Source organism: Cucurbita moschata, unplaced genomic scaffold, assembly GCF_002738365.1.
Source record: "Cucurbita moschata cultivar Rifu unplaced genomic scaffold, Cmos_1.0 Cmo_Scf00022, whole genome shotgun sequence".
NCBI lineage: Eukaryota > Viridiplantae > Streptophyta > Magnoliopsida > Cucurbitales > Cucurbitaceae > Cucurbita > Cucurbita moschata.
In genome coordinates, this window is record NW_019268538.1 from 1,642,514 (window position 1) to 1,657,059 (window position 14,546).

Here is a 14,546-nt window from a genome sequence, read left to right on the forward strand (position 1 = left end):
CTCCCTCCTTTCTCATCTCTACCTTCTCTCCCTGTTTCAACGTAACATTCTTTTCGAGAAGAATCCGTTAGCACCTAGAACAAAGCGGTTCACCTCTTTGTTGTAAAGGGAGGAAAAACTTCCCTAGCAAAGGAGATAGAACAGAGAGCAGAGCAGGAGAAACTGGGAAAGGTGGAGTAATGCGTTTGTTAAACAAAAAGGTAACATGATCATCAATTAGTATGCTAGAATCGATAACGTGAGATCCCACCTCGGCTGGAGAGGAGAACGAAGCATTCCTTACAAGGGTGTGGAAACATCTCTCTAGCAGACACGTTTTAAAATCCGTGAGGCTAACGGTGGTACGTAACGGGCCAAAACGAATAATGTCAATTAACAATAGGCTTGAACGGTTATAGAGAGCTAACTCAAAGCAATGTAAACTAAAAGAAGAGAACGCGTCCGGAACACCTATAGAGCCATAAGGCAAGACAACAATATCAAAGGAATCCAGGTCATGTTCAATGCAAGAAGGACTTACTTTAAGCACCACAATTTCATTAACACAGATGGTGAGCATTGAAGATACAATGATATCCAGTCAAGTTCAGAGCTTACAGATATATACTATATACAAGAGCAACAGGAAACAAGAACAAGAACAAGAACGATGATAACTTTATATACAAGATAACATCACGAAGAATCAATAAACTTACATCAAAATAAGAATCAATGCATTCAACAAGATCCACAGGACGTTACCAGTTGTCCCGAACGATTTTTGATTTTTCAAGAATGAACTTCCCTTCTTTATACTTCTGTGATGCCTCATAGGCCCTCTCATACTTCCACCCCAGCACCTCACGGCAGTCAACACAATGCACATCAGCAACAGTGTGGAGACCCGTCATGAGATGCCGGTCTTCTTTTGGTCCCACTGTGAAGTTCATAGCATGAGAGAACAGAAAAGCACGCCCATGTCTTCCCTATTGAGATAAATCATGACAAAAACAAGATTAGATAATGAAAAGTTCTTCAGGAAAAGTTTTAGAAAGGCATTTGCAATCTAAAGCTTCAGAAAAATTGTGTTAAAAACATGAAATCCATGAATTTCTCATTGGATTTTGAGAGATTAGCAAACCCTTTTGCATTGATGATAATCAAACGCACTAAGATCCCACCTGAAAAGCTTTAGAAATTATATCATCATGGAGGGCAACATGGTTTCTACAATTACAGCAACTATACAAACGTGGCCCCAATAGTTCAGCCATTGATCAAGAAGATTGAGCTCAAGACGCCTCTCCTCCTACACAACCATCAAGCCCCAAGCATTAAATCAAACACCTAGACTGCATTAAAAGAGATTCAAGCATCCATCAAGAAACCATATAAATGGATCATCAAAATCCCAACGAGGGGTGGGAAAAGTAAAAACAAGAACAAAATCGTTTACCTATAATGATTTCAATGGTGACCTAGAAACCTAAAGAAAAAGATCAATAATCAAAAAGGGGTTAGCGATCAAATATATAAGATAACATAAAGGATCAGAGAGAAGATTTCAAGCAAAAGGGATTCAATAATACAGGAACAGGATTAAGAACAACAACAAGAACAGGATTAAGAACAAGAACAGGAACACCAATAAAAGTATGAGAAGGAGCATACCGAAAAGCCAAAATGTGGAAAAATCATTGAATCAACGAACAAGAAATTATGGAAAATGGAAATAAAGGGAGAGAGAAGAACCTGATTGTGCCGGAAATTATTATTTTAGTGAAAATTATGGAAGAAAGTTGATGAGGTATGAGCGATTAAAGCAAAGATAAATACAAATTGAAGAGAGAGAAATGGAAATCATTCTTAGCTTGGAGACTGTGAAAAGGAATTTGGGATTAATTAACAGAGAAAATGAAGGAGAAGTTGAATTTGGGAAGCGTAAGAGGAAGAACAATGAAAAGAAGTCAGAAATTTACGCGAAGGTTGAGTACGGATTGTGGGCCTCCATGCTTGAGCACCTCTGAAGCTCTACAGTTTCAGACACATTTCTTCAATATCTTTTTGGTATGAAGATGAATTCATAGCCACGCGCCAAACCGTCTTACTAGACACGCATATTTGTTGGAAGGGTAAATTAATAAATAAAAAATACCTTTATTTTTGTAATTCATTTAAAAAAATATACTTAAATTTTTAAAACTAATTTTTTAAAAAAAATTCAAAATTATCATTGACTTTTAAAAAAATAATTATTTTTTTAGTAAAAATATCTTAAATAAATTAATATATTTAATAAGTTTATACCTTTTCTAAGTTAATTTTTAAAAATTTAAATTTTAATAGTAATTTTTAACCCATTTTAATTGAGTAATTTTTTTTTAATATATATATATATTAAATATGTATTAAAAATATATTTATATTAAGTGGGTGGGAGAATATAATTTCTTTCTCAGTCCCATTTATATGACGGGGAAAAAATGTTCTCCACTTCTCTACAAACGAGACCTATATTTTCATAACTCACCGTTCAAAAATGGTTATTTTTCGTAGTGATTCTTGATCACGTTCTCTCTTTACGAGGTTCGAAAGTGGAGAACGCATAGCATTCTCTGGGCACATAGGATGAAACGTAAAGCTGTGCTTGATTGGCGAGTTTTAGGCGGCAAGAGACCGACGAGCTTGTTGGAGGTGCTAAGCATAACGAATCGAAACCAGAGATGGATCAAGGTAGCTTGCCTGCCAAGCCGATAGACGAAGGGCCAAAGGATGGAGCGTACAAAGTCAATCGTGCACCTGTCGTGTGACCCGTTGGTCCTAAGCAATGTCTTGCGCGAAGCAACCCGACTACAAGACTCAAAATTACCCCAATTTACTTCTCTAACCTCTTTTGTTTAAAAATACAAGTGATTTCGACCGTAGAAAAAATGACCAAAATCATTCGTAGATCAATCTATATGTAATATAAATAATGTAATTAATTAGCGTTCGAATGTTGTTTAAATTATTTTACATAGATAATTATAATACACGTGACACTAAGAGTTTAAAACATTAACTTTTTCCGACCATCAACATTGACGGAAAGATATGTTTAAAACGACTTCTTAAGGGCTTAAAAACTCTTGTAAACGGTCGATTAATCGTTCGAAACGAGTTTGTAAGTATGATTAGTCGTATTCCTTGACGATCTTAGCCCTTTCGATGATGAACTTTCCTTCCTTGAACTTCTGCTTGATATCATAAGCTTTGAGATACTTCCAACCCAAAACTTGACCACAGATGCTGCAGTGTATGTCTGCAGTTTTGAAGAGACCTGTTATCAGCAGCTTCTTCTCTTTTGGGCCCTCCACTATGTTCTTTGCTTGGGAGAATAGGAACGCTTTTCCCGATTTTGCCTGCGAAATCGAACGGGTTTCGTTATTTTTTTTAGTACAACAAATACGATGATTCAAAATTCTAGAATGGGAGTATAACTCGACAGTAACGGAAGGCATAAATGACAGAAAAAATTGTAGTGATTGGGAAATTACAAACGGAAGGCATCGAAATTTTAGTTTTACCCTTGATCTTCGGTTACTAACGGAGGGCAATGAATGAGAGAACCGTAGTATAAGAATTTGAATATTATCGATACGAGTATAGTTCAACGATTAAGAGACTACTTCCTTCCGTTCGTGTTAAAGAATTTGAACTAAATTCAATTAGATAACCAAAAAAATCACGGGTTTGAATCCATATTCTCACACGTTATCTTAACTAAAAAACGAGTTCAAACTTTACATCATTAGCTCCTCCCCCTAGATCGTAATAATAACCCATATATTGAATTTAGCTAGCTACTCTAATTAACATCCAAATCAATACTAAATGTTCTAGTTTTTATTTAAACGTACCAAATCGTGATACCGCAAAATTATTGTCAGGGTATTGATCAAACATACCAAATTACGATAACGTTGAAGTGTTTGTTAGAGAAAGAAAATGAATCCATACATAGTTTTGTGAGTTAGATGGCTTACCAAGAAGGATTTGGAAAGGAGATCAGCTCCGGAGGCAAGCGGGTTGCGGCAACTTCTACAGCTATACGTCGTGTTCGAGTACTCCGCCATGGAAGCTGAACTTAGAGATAGATTAGTCAATCAAGCAAAGAGTGTGTGTATGAACATAAAAATGAATAATGAAAGGCAAGTTGGAGAGATGAAAGATGAGTGGCCAAGATGGTTTTTAAGTTGTTGAATGAGATGTGAAGACTATAACCAAATTATATTAAAGTGTGGGACTGAAATAAGGGTGTGATGGTGACTATGTTTGGTGGGTAAGAAGAGTGATTAGCAAGGAAAGGGGAAAAATATCAAAGGCAAGAGATTGGATAGGCCAAAATTTTCTTCTTTCTTTATTTTTCGAGAATTTCTTGGCACACGAACACGAGAATCAATCTGAGCAATCAACGGCTCAACTAGTTATATTCACTTCATCAGAAAAGTTATATGCTACTTAAGCGGTTGTGTTGCCTTTAGAATAGAGTTATATAACACTATTTACAAATTTTTTTTATTCTTACTCTCAAACTCGCTTTCAAAAATCTCTTTATCCCGTTTTCTAGAACTTCTTCTCAAAATGCGGTTAGAGGCGTGAACATATGTTGCCCGACCATAGGCAATGCAAATCTAAATTAGCTTGACTCACTCGGAAATGCAAATCTAAATTAGCTTGACTCACTCGGTGTTGAAAGTGAGTGTCGCATAATCACAAAGTCTGTCAAGAAAAGTACGACGGTAACAAGTGACCTATATATATTGCCAATGGATTGGTCTAAATTAGACCACTCCATTGACAAGCTTGTCGCCGCCGACAGTCCACCACAGACCATGACTATCAAGAATAGGTCGCAGATACTCAAAAAAAAAAAAACAAAACAAAAACAAAAACAAAACAAAAAAACATCAGTGATTTGACAAGAAAAATAGGTAAGGGAAATTTGGAAGCTTTGATTAACAAGTGTTTAAGATAAATCCAGTGTTGGAACTCGGAATATTCTCCACGACAATTGCTGAAGAGATCTCTAAACAAGCTACTTTAATTAATGACTTGTGAAGAAGCCCAAAAATTGATGAAACACAATTTTGTCTACTTTTCTTTCATCTTCTTTCTCCTTGGATGATGAGCAGACCACTATTCTTGTATAGTTTTGCAATTCTTCAAATATTAAACCAAGCTAGCTACTTAAGATTGATTCATGAAGCTGCTGCTGTATACAGATGAATCAAAGTGTTCATGTTCTAACCTCCCAAATTAAGTACTGGTGGTCGTCTTCTCTGCATTTGCTTAGATGTTTAACGGATCGGTCTCGGTATTCTTTTCGCCCAGTGCCCAGTCGCCAGTCTCTGTAACAAGGTCCAACAGAATTATGTGTTAGGAAGCACTTGTTGCAAATGCTTTGATGATATCAAACACATTTTAGTTTAGTAATTCCTAAATCATTTCAAAAGGGTGCTTTTAAAACTCGATTTTATGATGGGAGTACGCATAGCAAGCCGTTAGCAATGACGAAATTTTAGTATTTGAACAATATACTTACTTGGTTTATCCACGATCGCCAGAAGCCGCCTCTGTAAAATCGATGCCACAAAGAGGAAAATGGAGCACATGCCAAACATCACAGTGATGGGGAAAGCATCAACCTACAAAGACAAGGAAAATGTATGTGACAATAGAAAAGATGGGGTGTCCATAATTATATTGATGGCTTTGGTCCAGCAATTGGGTTAGGAACTGCTTGAACTCAAAAAAAGAAGCTCGTGACTGCAATTATGTAATGACTAATGGCATAGGGTATTCAGTGGCATACATTGTACAGCACCACGCATACGAAGATGTTGAGAGGTATGCGGAAGAAGTTCATGATGGTGCTTCTAGCCTCCTCAGGAATGTATTGGGATCTCATCTTCATTATGGAAGGCCAAAATATACCAACGCAGGACTCAAAAACACAGAAGCCAAGCAACTGGATACAGCCTGCAAAAGAGATGCTTCCACCTTTCACATCTGATGGAGCTACCAAAATCTGTCACAACCAGAAAAGTCAGAGAAAACATGAACTAGCATTAATGAAAACAGAACTAAGAGGAGAAAAACAATCCTTCCACATACACTGGTCACAATCGGAAGTACAAGAGCGGCAGAAGAGACAACGAAAACAATCTGCATATAGCTCTCAACTTTTAGCGAGTTTCGAGCCATCAACCTAGATGCAAGGGAACTTCCGAGCATTGAAGCCAACATGAATGTTGCAAAGATAAAGCCATGGGGAATATCCTCATTATTTGGGCTGAGTGCAGGTGTCCAGAGGAATACAAAGGTATACATTGAACCTTCAAATAGAGACTGTATAGCACCCAGCAGTGCAATCTTCTCATCTGACGCATAGAACATTTAAAATGAGTTAGGATATCCGTCAAGAAAGTAAGTCATTGTTCAGATTCTTCTCTTTTCAAGGAAAAAAAAAAAAAAAAAAAAAGGAAAGGAGAACAAAAAATTAGTTGACATTTTGTATGGAATAATGCTTAAAACCATGCGTGAGCATATCCTTATCCAGTCCAAGAGCATGTTTCATGCAAAACCAAAATCCTTGCAAAGATATTGGGCTTCGAGGAAATGTAATGAACTAAAAAATTACATGCATGAAAATTTGAGAGAGTACCAGAAGCAATGGCAACAGCAGCACCCCTGAATTGGGTGAGCAGATCCTTATTTTCTGATGGATCTCCATAGTTCTCCGTCCAAGATGACATAATAACGGCCATACCAATTGCAAGAAAGCAGGCAGCAGCATCAAAAGGTGCCACTGGTCCAAGAGAAAGACTATCAACGAGTACATTCCCAAACAACCCAGCAAGAATTGCAATAAGACCATTGCCAAGAAATATAGCCTTTGAGAATGTAATCGACAACCATTGCTGTTCAAAGCCCCTCTGCAGAAAATTAAGAGAATCGAGATTATAGCAACAAAATTACTATCAAGGGATGAACATTGAATCATCACCTAGTGATCGTTCAATAAACATTGAATCGTCTAAACAAATAGGTTAAGAGTAAATTTTATAATTAATAATTCATATTCTTAACATGACCGACCAATTGTTCAGTCAGAAAACATCATATAGCAAGCTAAAAAAAGCTTTTTAAGACAGTAACATGCAATCCTTGCCTTATTGTGCTCTGCAACAAGCCACGACTCAAATGCTGAAAAGAGGAGCGAAGTGGCAATACCACCCAAAACACGGCCCAACATTAAAACCTTGTACTCGGGCGAATGCTTTGTGATGCAACTCAGAATGTACGTAATACAATAAGTGATGCAAGCTCTCTTTCGACCTCTGAATTCAAAAACATAAATGCATCAACTATTAGAAAGAGGTTTCCCTCAATAAAATTTGATGACGTCAACCAATTTAGGGGGTAAAAAATGACTCACTGTTTGTCAGCAAGAGAACCAACAATTGTACCAAACAACATGGAGGACCCAAAACCGGCAATGAAAAGCTGACCAATCTCTCCTTTATCAAAGCCATACTGACTGTAAAGGAAGTATACGTATGGGCCCTGCAACCAGTCCCCAGCTGTTGCCACATGAACAATAAATAATACATTAGATCAATCATTATACATAATCTTTTACTTTCTATCGACATACTATTGATGCTCATAACATTTAACAAGTACAAACTTGCAAGGTAAAACCAAAAATAAATAAATCAAAATGTAGAAGATATAAGGAGCAAACCACACCTCGTGGCTCATAGGTAAAACAACATCAACCGTGCCAGAAGAATCGAGATTATAGCCACAAAATTACTACCAAGAGAAAAATTAAAATAACAATGCCATTATGCACTTAGAAGAAACGAGAATCTAGCAATCATTTCATATCATGAACCGTCGGTGGAACCAGATCCAACGCTTAACCAAAGAGAGAGAAGAGGAAAGGAAAAATCGGCACCTCCGATACACTTCCTAGCAACCTATCGGCAACCAATTGCCTCTCTAATTAGTACCAAATAACGCCCTATCTACTCCAAATTCCTCAACGAAAGCCTCTCAATCACGACAAAAACACAGATCGAAACAAAACAGTAACTACACAACAGTCAAGAACCGAATAAATTCAGATCATATCGAACGGCATCAGGTCGACACACACACACAGATTCACACAAGGCACAAACAGGAAACGAAGCAATCACAGTTGAAAACATGAATTGAAAAGAACTAAACCGATCCAAGTGAAGAATGCGAGCAGATCTGGAAAGAAATTAAAAATCAGAATACGCACCCATCATAAGAGAGTAAACAAAAAGGTAATTGTTCTTGAAAGCATTGAAAGCGGAGGGCGTATTGATCCTATCCTTGTTGGATTTGCTGAGCTCCAGAGCTGCAACAACTACAGACAATGCTCCAAACACCAGAAAGTAGAAAATCTCCATTGTAGCACGAAGACAAAGAGAGAGAAGCTCCGACGGTCGTCCCTCTTTTGCAGTGTGAGATAGAAAATGGTAAGAGAATGAAAACGAAGGCGTTTGTTATATACTGGAACAACAACCAGTGTTCTGTTCATTTAATTACTTACTCTTAATAATAATTAAAAATTAATTAAACTAAAATATTTTAGTTTTATATATTTTTAAATACTAAACAAATTTAGTGTTTAAATAAATAATAATAATAATAATGTTCAAAATTTATAAAATAATGCTAACTTTTTTTTAGCAATAAATATTAATTTTTTAAATTTAATTAAAACGATATATAATATTTTTATTTAATTCCTGGGAGAAGTATTTTCCGAAGCTTTAATTATAAATTTGACTTTTGTTTTAAAATTTAAATAATAAAAGAAATTAAGCTAAGCTAAGCTAAGGTGTGTGTGTGTCCTGCTTGCGTCGTACAGGATTGGAAATCGGGAACGCGTTTTGGGACTGTTAGACACGTGGATCAATATTATCCGTCCGATGGGGTATGAAATTGTCGGTGGTTATTACATTCCTTCGCGCGCTGCTCGGGAGATGACCGACTCGCAACTCTCTTTCCGTGGGCCACACGCGCCGAAATGCAAATTACAGCTTTTCTATTTTATTTTTTAAATTTTCATTTGGGTATTTTTGGGATTCATTTCTAAAATTTCTATTTTAGTTATAAATTTTAAAATTACTTATTTTAATATCTTTTAACTTTAAATAAATAAAAAAACAGAGTATATATTCATTGATTCACCAAAACTTTGCCTTTTCTTTTATATATATTTTGTCAATATTCTTAAAAGGGTAAATATATTAAATGATTTATAATATTTTTAGTCTCATTTTTAAAATTCTCAAACTTATCTTTAATGCATTAAAAATTATCTTTAACGTCCTTCCATAAGAAGAAATTTTCACTAAATTGATTATCATATGGTCAATCACAAGACATGTCGTCGTCACTCTTTTGAGAAAATTATTATATTTCAATAGTCTAACTTAATAACGTTATATTTTGAAAAAATTACAGTATTATCCTCAATGTTTCATGACGGTTACAAAATTATGGTGAAAGTATAAAATTTATTAAAATGGGACAAAAAGTTAATTCTACCGAAAGGTAAGTAATATTTTAAATACGAGTATTTTTAAAGATTTTTTTTAATATAAATGCTTTGAAAGAAATGTTAGCACCCCATGTGATTACATTTATATAGTAAGGTTGCACCTCATTTTTTCACTCATTTAAGGGAAAAATTCATTAGGAGGTTTTATTGAAGCACGACAAATAGCTGACAAATAGCTTTATCTATGTCACACTGGATTAATTATTCAATACACATATTTCTCTATATTTCAATACATATATGTAAATGAAGATAAAATATGTTGAAAAAATCCGTGTTGACGTGGATAGCAATTCAAATCAAGTATATAACATGGTCTTGTTACAAAGAGGTCCGGCAATCATGTAGATGATCCATTTTCTAAAATTTAGGCATGAAGAGTTACATATGATATTAGAGCAAAACCTCGCCTAATATGACGTAATTCAAGGACAAACCACACGAAAGTTGATAGGCATTTGACGTCCTAGTAAATGAGGAAAATATGAATGAATTGAAACCACATTTGAATATAAGCGATCATATCAAAAACTTAAACGAATTGATTCTTACTATCTATATCAACAAGGTGCATATTCTTTTTGTGACTCGATCGTAGAAACTTCAAAATTGGATATGTTTTGTTTAGAACAATTACGTGTCGAGTGACCTAAAAAAAAAGACACGTAATGAACTAAAAAGAAGGTAAAATTATGCAATGAGATCGTCATTAATGAACGACGGCACAAAATAAATTTGAAAATCTTTAGACTCCCACCAAATCCACTCTCATATCTAATTTTGAAAAAGCCAATAGACTTTCACACCACTTAACAAAAAGCACAAGAACAGTGTTCAATAAACAAAATACCAAATATGGTACAACAGAAAGATTGTAGGATGACCCGGATCCCATACTACAAAAGATTATATCAACAGGGTTAATCCACCATTTCAATTTATAATAAAGATCACTATTTCATGTTTGAGGCAGTAAAGTTGGAATATGCGACTTACCAGAACCTGAGAGAGCTTCAAATTTTCAAATTTGAGACGAACCCGTCGAACCGAGGATGCCTTTCTGGTAAATCTGTGGTAGCTAAACACTAAAATGAGTCGTGAGAATCCTTGATAATGTTGGGGCTTTCACGAATCTCGAGCATCGGACTGGATATTTAAGATTTGGGAGACTACAAGCTTGGAGAGTTCACTTATTGCTGCTTGAACCTCATAATCACCAGCTTCCCTGTGCCCTGCCCAACCTGATGATGAATTAGATCTCAATCCAGTGTATTCGCTTGCAGCAACCTTTGTCTTTGTAGATGTAGCAAGAACCTTTTCCAAATCCAACTGCGACAGTGGCCTTGGCTCCTGTAAACCGATGTGTAATAAGAATATCAGCAACATTCAAGGTCTCTTTGTATATAGCTAATGAATGAATGCCTACTCGATGCTAGTATAAAGACTCCGAAACTTTGTTACCGAGTCATAATATAAACCCTCATACGTTCTTGACCCATGTAAATGAAAAAATAATTATAATAATAACGTTTTTTTGATCAAAAAGCTTCACTTTTTTAGAATTAAATGGTGGTAGTCCCAAGGAGTATTTTAGTAACAGCCCAAGCCCAAGCCCAAGCCTAAGCCCACCACTAGTAGATATTGTCCTCTTTGGACTTTCTCCTTCCCTTTCAGGCTTCCCTCAAGGTTTCTAGAACGTGTCTGCTAGAGAGAGGTTTCCACATCCTTATAAAGAATGTTCCGTTCTCCTCCCCAACCGATGTACGATCTCACAATCCACCCCCCTTCAAGGCCCAACGTCCTCGCTGACACTCGTTCATTTCTCCAATAGATGTGGGACCCCCCAATTCACCCCCTTCGGAGCTCAGCATCTTTGCTGGCACACTGCCTCGTGTCCACTCCCCTTCAAGGTTCAGTCTCCTCGCTAGCACATCGCCTAGTGTCTGGCTCTGATACCATTTGTAATGGCCCAAGCCAATCGCTGACAGATATTGTCCTATTTGGCTTTCCCTTTCGGGTTTCCCCTCAAGGCTTTTAAAACGCGTCTGCTAGAGAGAGGTTTCCACACCCTTATAAAGAATGTTTTGTTCTCCTCCCCAACCGACGTGGGATCTCACAATTTTCATTATTCCCTTTCCCGTTTCATGTTTTGTCCATTCTCTCTACTGATCAATAATAGCCGGCAGATGAACAAACAAGTCAAAACAGATCATTCCCATCTCGTATGCCCTTGAAAGATGATAAACATAAACGAGATCGGTATTTAAACTTCATTGTCACAGCTAGGGAGCACAGTAGCACAGACATAAATCCCATCTTTTATTCTTTAATAAGAGATATAAATCTTATCTTAGAAGCAGCCTAAGTGATGCATGCAAATAATTGGTTATCAACTGAAATATCTCCTCCAGCGGGAAGAAACAAGTAACTAAGTAGATGGAAGCCGAAGAGAAAAGTGATAAATGTACTCACAGAAGATTGTTTCCCCTTCTTCTCTTCATCAAGAAGATCCCGTATCGGAAAATAAGCAGCTTTCTTGCATAGTTCCAGAATATCTGAACCTGTGTACCCCTCACACAAGCTTGCCACACGGTCATAGTCTATGTTGTTTTCAACCCGCTCTCCCTTCAAAATCACCTTTAATATCTCTGCTCTCTCCCTCCGATCAGGTATTCCGATCTCAAAGGCTTGTGGAAGACGCCGAAGTATAGCTTCATCCAGTTCGGATGGGCGATTGGTAGCAGCAAGGACCATCACACGAGCATTCTCTATAAGAATGGATATGACAAATTAGAACCAAAGAGCAATTATTATAAGTAAATAGTTACACAATCACACCACCATAATAAATAGTTACACAATCACACCACCATATACAATACAACTCAATCCTTCCGCTTACAAAGAGAAGTACAAAACAGGTTAAACTATGACTCACGATCAGTGGTAAATCCATCCCATAAGGCCATGAACTCAGTCTTCATGTTCGTCATTGCTTCATGATCTGTAGTTCGTCGCTGACCCAAAAAACTATCGACCTCGTCAATGAAGATAATAGCAGGCTGGAGCTTATAAGCCAAGCTAAACACAGCAGCCACTGAAATGTCATGTCAGGCAACAACCAATCAAGCATAAATAGTCGATAAAGAATCCTTCAGGACTTATAAATTCTATGTCATTCATACACAAGAAAGGAGCCAACAAATCCCTAGACTAACCTAGCTTTTGTGCATCTCCAAACCATTTGCTCATCAGATTTGAAATCCTGACATTGATGAAAACAGCTCCAGACTCCTTTGCAATAGCTTTTGCCAGCATTGTTTTCCCAGTACCAGGAGGTCCATACAATAAAACCCCTTTCTGCGGACCAAGAAGCTTCCCGTGTGAAAATAAATCGGGCCTCTTCAGTGGAAGTATCACCAATTCAATTAACGCTTGCTTGATACTCTCCAGGCCTCCAATAGAGTTAAATTCCACATCGATGTGGTCAGGGTTTATAACATCACAAGCAATCACATCCTGGTTAAAATGTAAGTAAGCCACAAGTCAAAAAAGAACAAGAACAACAACGTATCGATTCCTCAAGAATCCAAGGGGAAAACCAAATTGAATCAAACTAACAGTTAACCTAGATTAAAACCCGACACAACGAAATTAAAATGAAAAACCTCGTAAGGGTTTGTCTGGATGAGAGGGCGGCCCAATCGTTTGGCAATCTCCTTCTTGTGCTCGAGAGCCTTCTTCGAGGCCTCGCGGTTAGGGTCGAGGTGGCGGAGGCCAGCGAAAAGAACCAAGCAGCTCAAGGCGGCGCTGGCTGCATAGAGAAGCAATTCCTGTACGAACCTCGTCTCAGAAGAACCGCTCCCCATAACCGACGGCGATTGGTGAAGCAAGAAAAAGGAGTTTCCAAATCACTGCGCAGCAAACTGGGATTGTGATTCCGATTAACGAACAAAATGAAGAAGAAATTGATTGAGGTGCGCGTGGAGAAGGAGGTCTCTTCCGCTTACCCAAGGAGAAGAAAGAATGGCTCTGGTAGCATCTCGACTTTAGAACAAGTCGGTTTACGTGTACAACAATATACGAATTCGGATAATAATATTAAGATTAAAAAATATATATATATATATATATATACACACACGTATGTATATGTATATTCGTGGTTATGGTGGGTTTTATGTTCTAAAACTTAAACAAAAATATATTCTATTTTCAATAAAGTTATTATTGATGTTTATTTAGTAAAGATGGTTATTGAATAAAGTAAAATCATTAATTTAAATCCAATAAATTAAAAAAAAAACTTTGGTTACAGTATAATTACTTGAACTATACGTAGAAACATAAGAATGAATAAAGTTCAAGTATATAGTCAAAATGATCTACCGTAACAGTGATAAAGCTGAGTACCTTATTTTGGGGACACCATGGATGTGGCCCACTTTTGTATATGATATAAAGAATGTGATCACTAAATTGTACATGTGGAGACATGTAAGTGAGGGTGTCCTATGTAATGAGTATCGCATAAAATCGGACCATGAAGAAAATCACTGTCACTTTATAATGTCGTTTACTGTTGAGACTGATTTTTTCACTTGATGACCTAGGTAACTTGACCTTAATTCTGAGCTAACTATGAATTACTATTTATTTAGAATTATCCTTAGATTTGCATGGGTTAGAATAGCCCGAGTTCGACAACTCTCTAAGCCTCCAATTTCAAGGGTAAGACTGGGTGAATAGCTAGGGACACAGGGTGTAAGATAGAATTCACTCCTACCCGCTTTTAGGAATAGTAGAGAGGTTGTTCCCTTAAGTATTGACTCCAGGTCTTGAACAAGGGGCCTCACCCTCTCATTGGCTCGGGAGGGATTCGGTCTGGTGGTTAGACCACAAACCAATTGTTCAT

General features: G+C 36.9%; 4 protein-coding genes across 15 annotated transcripts; all 4 read right to left on the reverse strand.

The window, feature by feature from the left end:
* Positions 1-516: 516 nt before the first annotated feature.
* On the reverse strand, positions 517-2,070 carry LOC111459562 (protein yippee-like At4g27745). Of its 11 annotated transcripts, none has more exons than XM_023102538.1 (4): positions 1,962-2,070; positions 1,439-1,468; positions 1,164-1,291; positions 517-968 (listed from the first exon to the last, which is right to left on the reverse strand). In XM_023102538.1, exons 3-4 carry the CDS (start codon positions 1,254-1,256, stop codon positions 741-743), a joined length of 321 nt encoding a protein of 106 aa, XP_022958306.1. In that variant the 5' UTR covers positions 1,257-1,291; positions 1,439-1,468; positions 1,962-2,070; the 3' UTR covers positions 517-740. The 11 variants fall into 11 exon arrangements, with proteins under 11 accessions (XP_022958306.1, XP_022958303.1, XP_022958299.1 ...); XM_023102535.1 differs by having other exon boundaries at positions 1,164-1,329; positions 1,962-2,069; XM_023102531.1 differs by having other exon boundaries at positions 1,164-1,334; positions 1,962-2,068.
* Positions 2,071-2,691: 621 nt separating this feature from the next.
* On the reverse strand, positions 2,692-4,246 carry LOC111459564 (protein yippee-like At4g27740). Of its 2 annotated transcripts, XR_002713309.1 has the most exons (3): positions 4,008-4,246; positions 3,014-3,383; positions 2,692-2,848 (listed from the first exon to the last, which is right to left on the reverse strand). XR_002713309.1 is itself a non-coding variant. In XM_023102542.1 (2 exons), the coding sequence occupies exons 1-2, from the start codon at positions 4,095-4,097 to the stop codon at positions 3,156-3,158; spliced, it is 318 nt and encodes a 105-aa protein (XP_022958310.1). In that variant the 5' UTR covers positions 4,098-4,246; the 3' UTR covers positions 2,967-3,155. The 2 variants fall into 2 exon arrangements, 1 of the variants encoding a protein (XP_022958310.1); XM_023102542.1 differs by lacking the exon at positions 2,692-2,848 and having other exon boundaries at positions 2,967-3,383.
* Positions 4,247-4,952: 706 nt separating this feature from the next.
* Positions 4,953-8,559, reverse strand: LOC111459555 (molybdate-anion transporter). The gene is made up of 8 exons (XM_023102519.1): positions 8,321-8,559; positions 7,463-7,607; positions 7,196-7,364; positions 6,689-6,959; positions 6,139-6,404; positions 5,837-6,052; positions 5,567-5,669; positions 4,953-5,372 (listed from the first exon to the last, which is right to left on the reverse strand). Exons 1-8 carry the CDS (start codon positions 8,469-8,471, stop codon positions 5,314-5,316), a joined length of 1,380 nt encoding a protein of 459 aa, XP_022958287.1. The 5' UTR covers positions 8,472-8,559; the 3' UTR covers positions 4,953-5,313.
* Positions 8,560-10,365: 1,806 nt separating this feature from the next.
* Positions 10,366-13,706, reverse strand: LOC111459556 (ATPase family AAA domain-containing protein 1). Its single transcript, XM_023102520.1, has 5 exons — positions 13,300-13,706; positions 12,850-13,150; positions 12,570-12,728; positions 12,104-12,399; positions 10,366-10,981 (listed from the first exon to the last, which is right to left on the reverse strand). Exons 1-5 carry the CDS (start codon positions 13,498-13,500, stop codon positions 10,757-10,759), a joined length of 1,182 nt encoding a protein of 393 aa, XP_022958288.1. The 5' UTR covers positions 13,501-13,706; the 3' UTR covers positions 10,366-10,756.
* Between the last annotated feature and the right edge of the window lie 840 nt (positions 13,707-14,546).

Excerpts from the sequence above, each read along its gene's own strand:
- LOC111459562 (XM_023102538.1), bottom strand. The coding sequence starts at position 1,256 with ATGGCTGAACTATTGGGGCCACGTTTGTATAGTTGCTGTAATTGTAGA. Across the intron at positions 969-1,163 it reads TAATTTCTAAAGCTTTTCAG|GGAAGACATGGGCGTGCTTT; the intron begins GTGGGATCTTAG and ends TTATCTCAATAG.
- LOC111459564 (XM_023102542.1), bottom strand. The coding sequence starts at position 4,097 with ATGGCGGAGTACTCGAACACGACGTATAGCTGTAGAAGTTGCCGCAAC. Across the intron at positions 3,384-4,007 it reads TCCTTTCCAAATCCTTCTTG|GCAAAATCGGGAAAAGCGTT; the intron begins GTAAGCCATCTA and ends TCGATTTCGCAG.
- LOC111459555 (XM_023102519.1), bottom strand. The coding sequence starts at position 8,471 with ATGGAGATTTTCTACTTTCTGGTGTTTGGAGCATTGTCTGTAGTTGTT. Across the intron at positions 7,608-8,320 it reads TGTTTACTCTCTTATGATGG|CTGGGGACTGGTTGCAGGGC; the intron begins GTGCGTATTCTG and ends ATGTGGCAACAG. Across the intron at positions 6,053-6,138 it reads TACTTCCGATTGTGACCAGT|ATTTTGGTAGCTCCATCAGA; the intron begins GTATGTGGAAGG and ends TGGTTGTGACAG.
- LOC111459556 (XM_023102520.1), bottom strand. The coding sequence starts at position 13,500 with ATGGGGAGCGGTTCTTCTGAGACGAGGTTCGTACAGGAATTGCTTCTC. Across the intron at positions 13,151-13,299 it reads TCCAGACAAACCCTTACGAG|GATGTGATTGCTTGTGATGT; the intron begins GTTTTTCATTTT and ends CATTTTAACCAG. Across the intron at positions 12,729-12,849 it reads TGGAGATGCACAAAAGCTAG|TGGCTGCTGTGTTTAGCTTG; the intron begins GTTAGTCTAGGG and ends ATGACATTTCAG.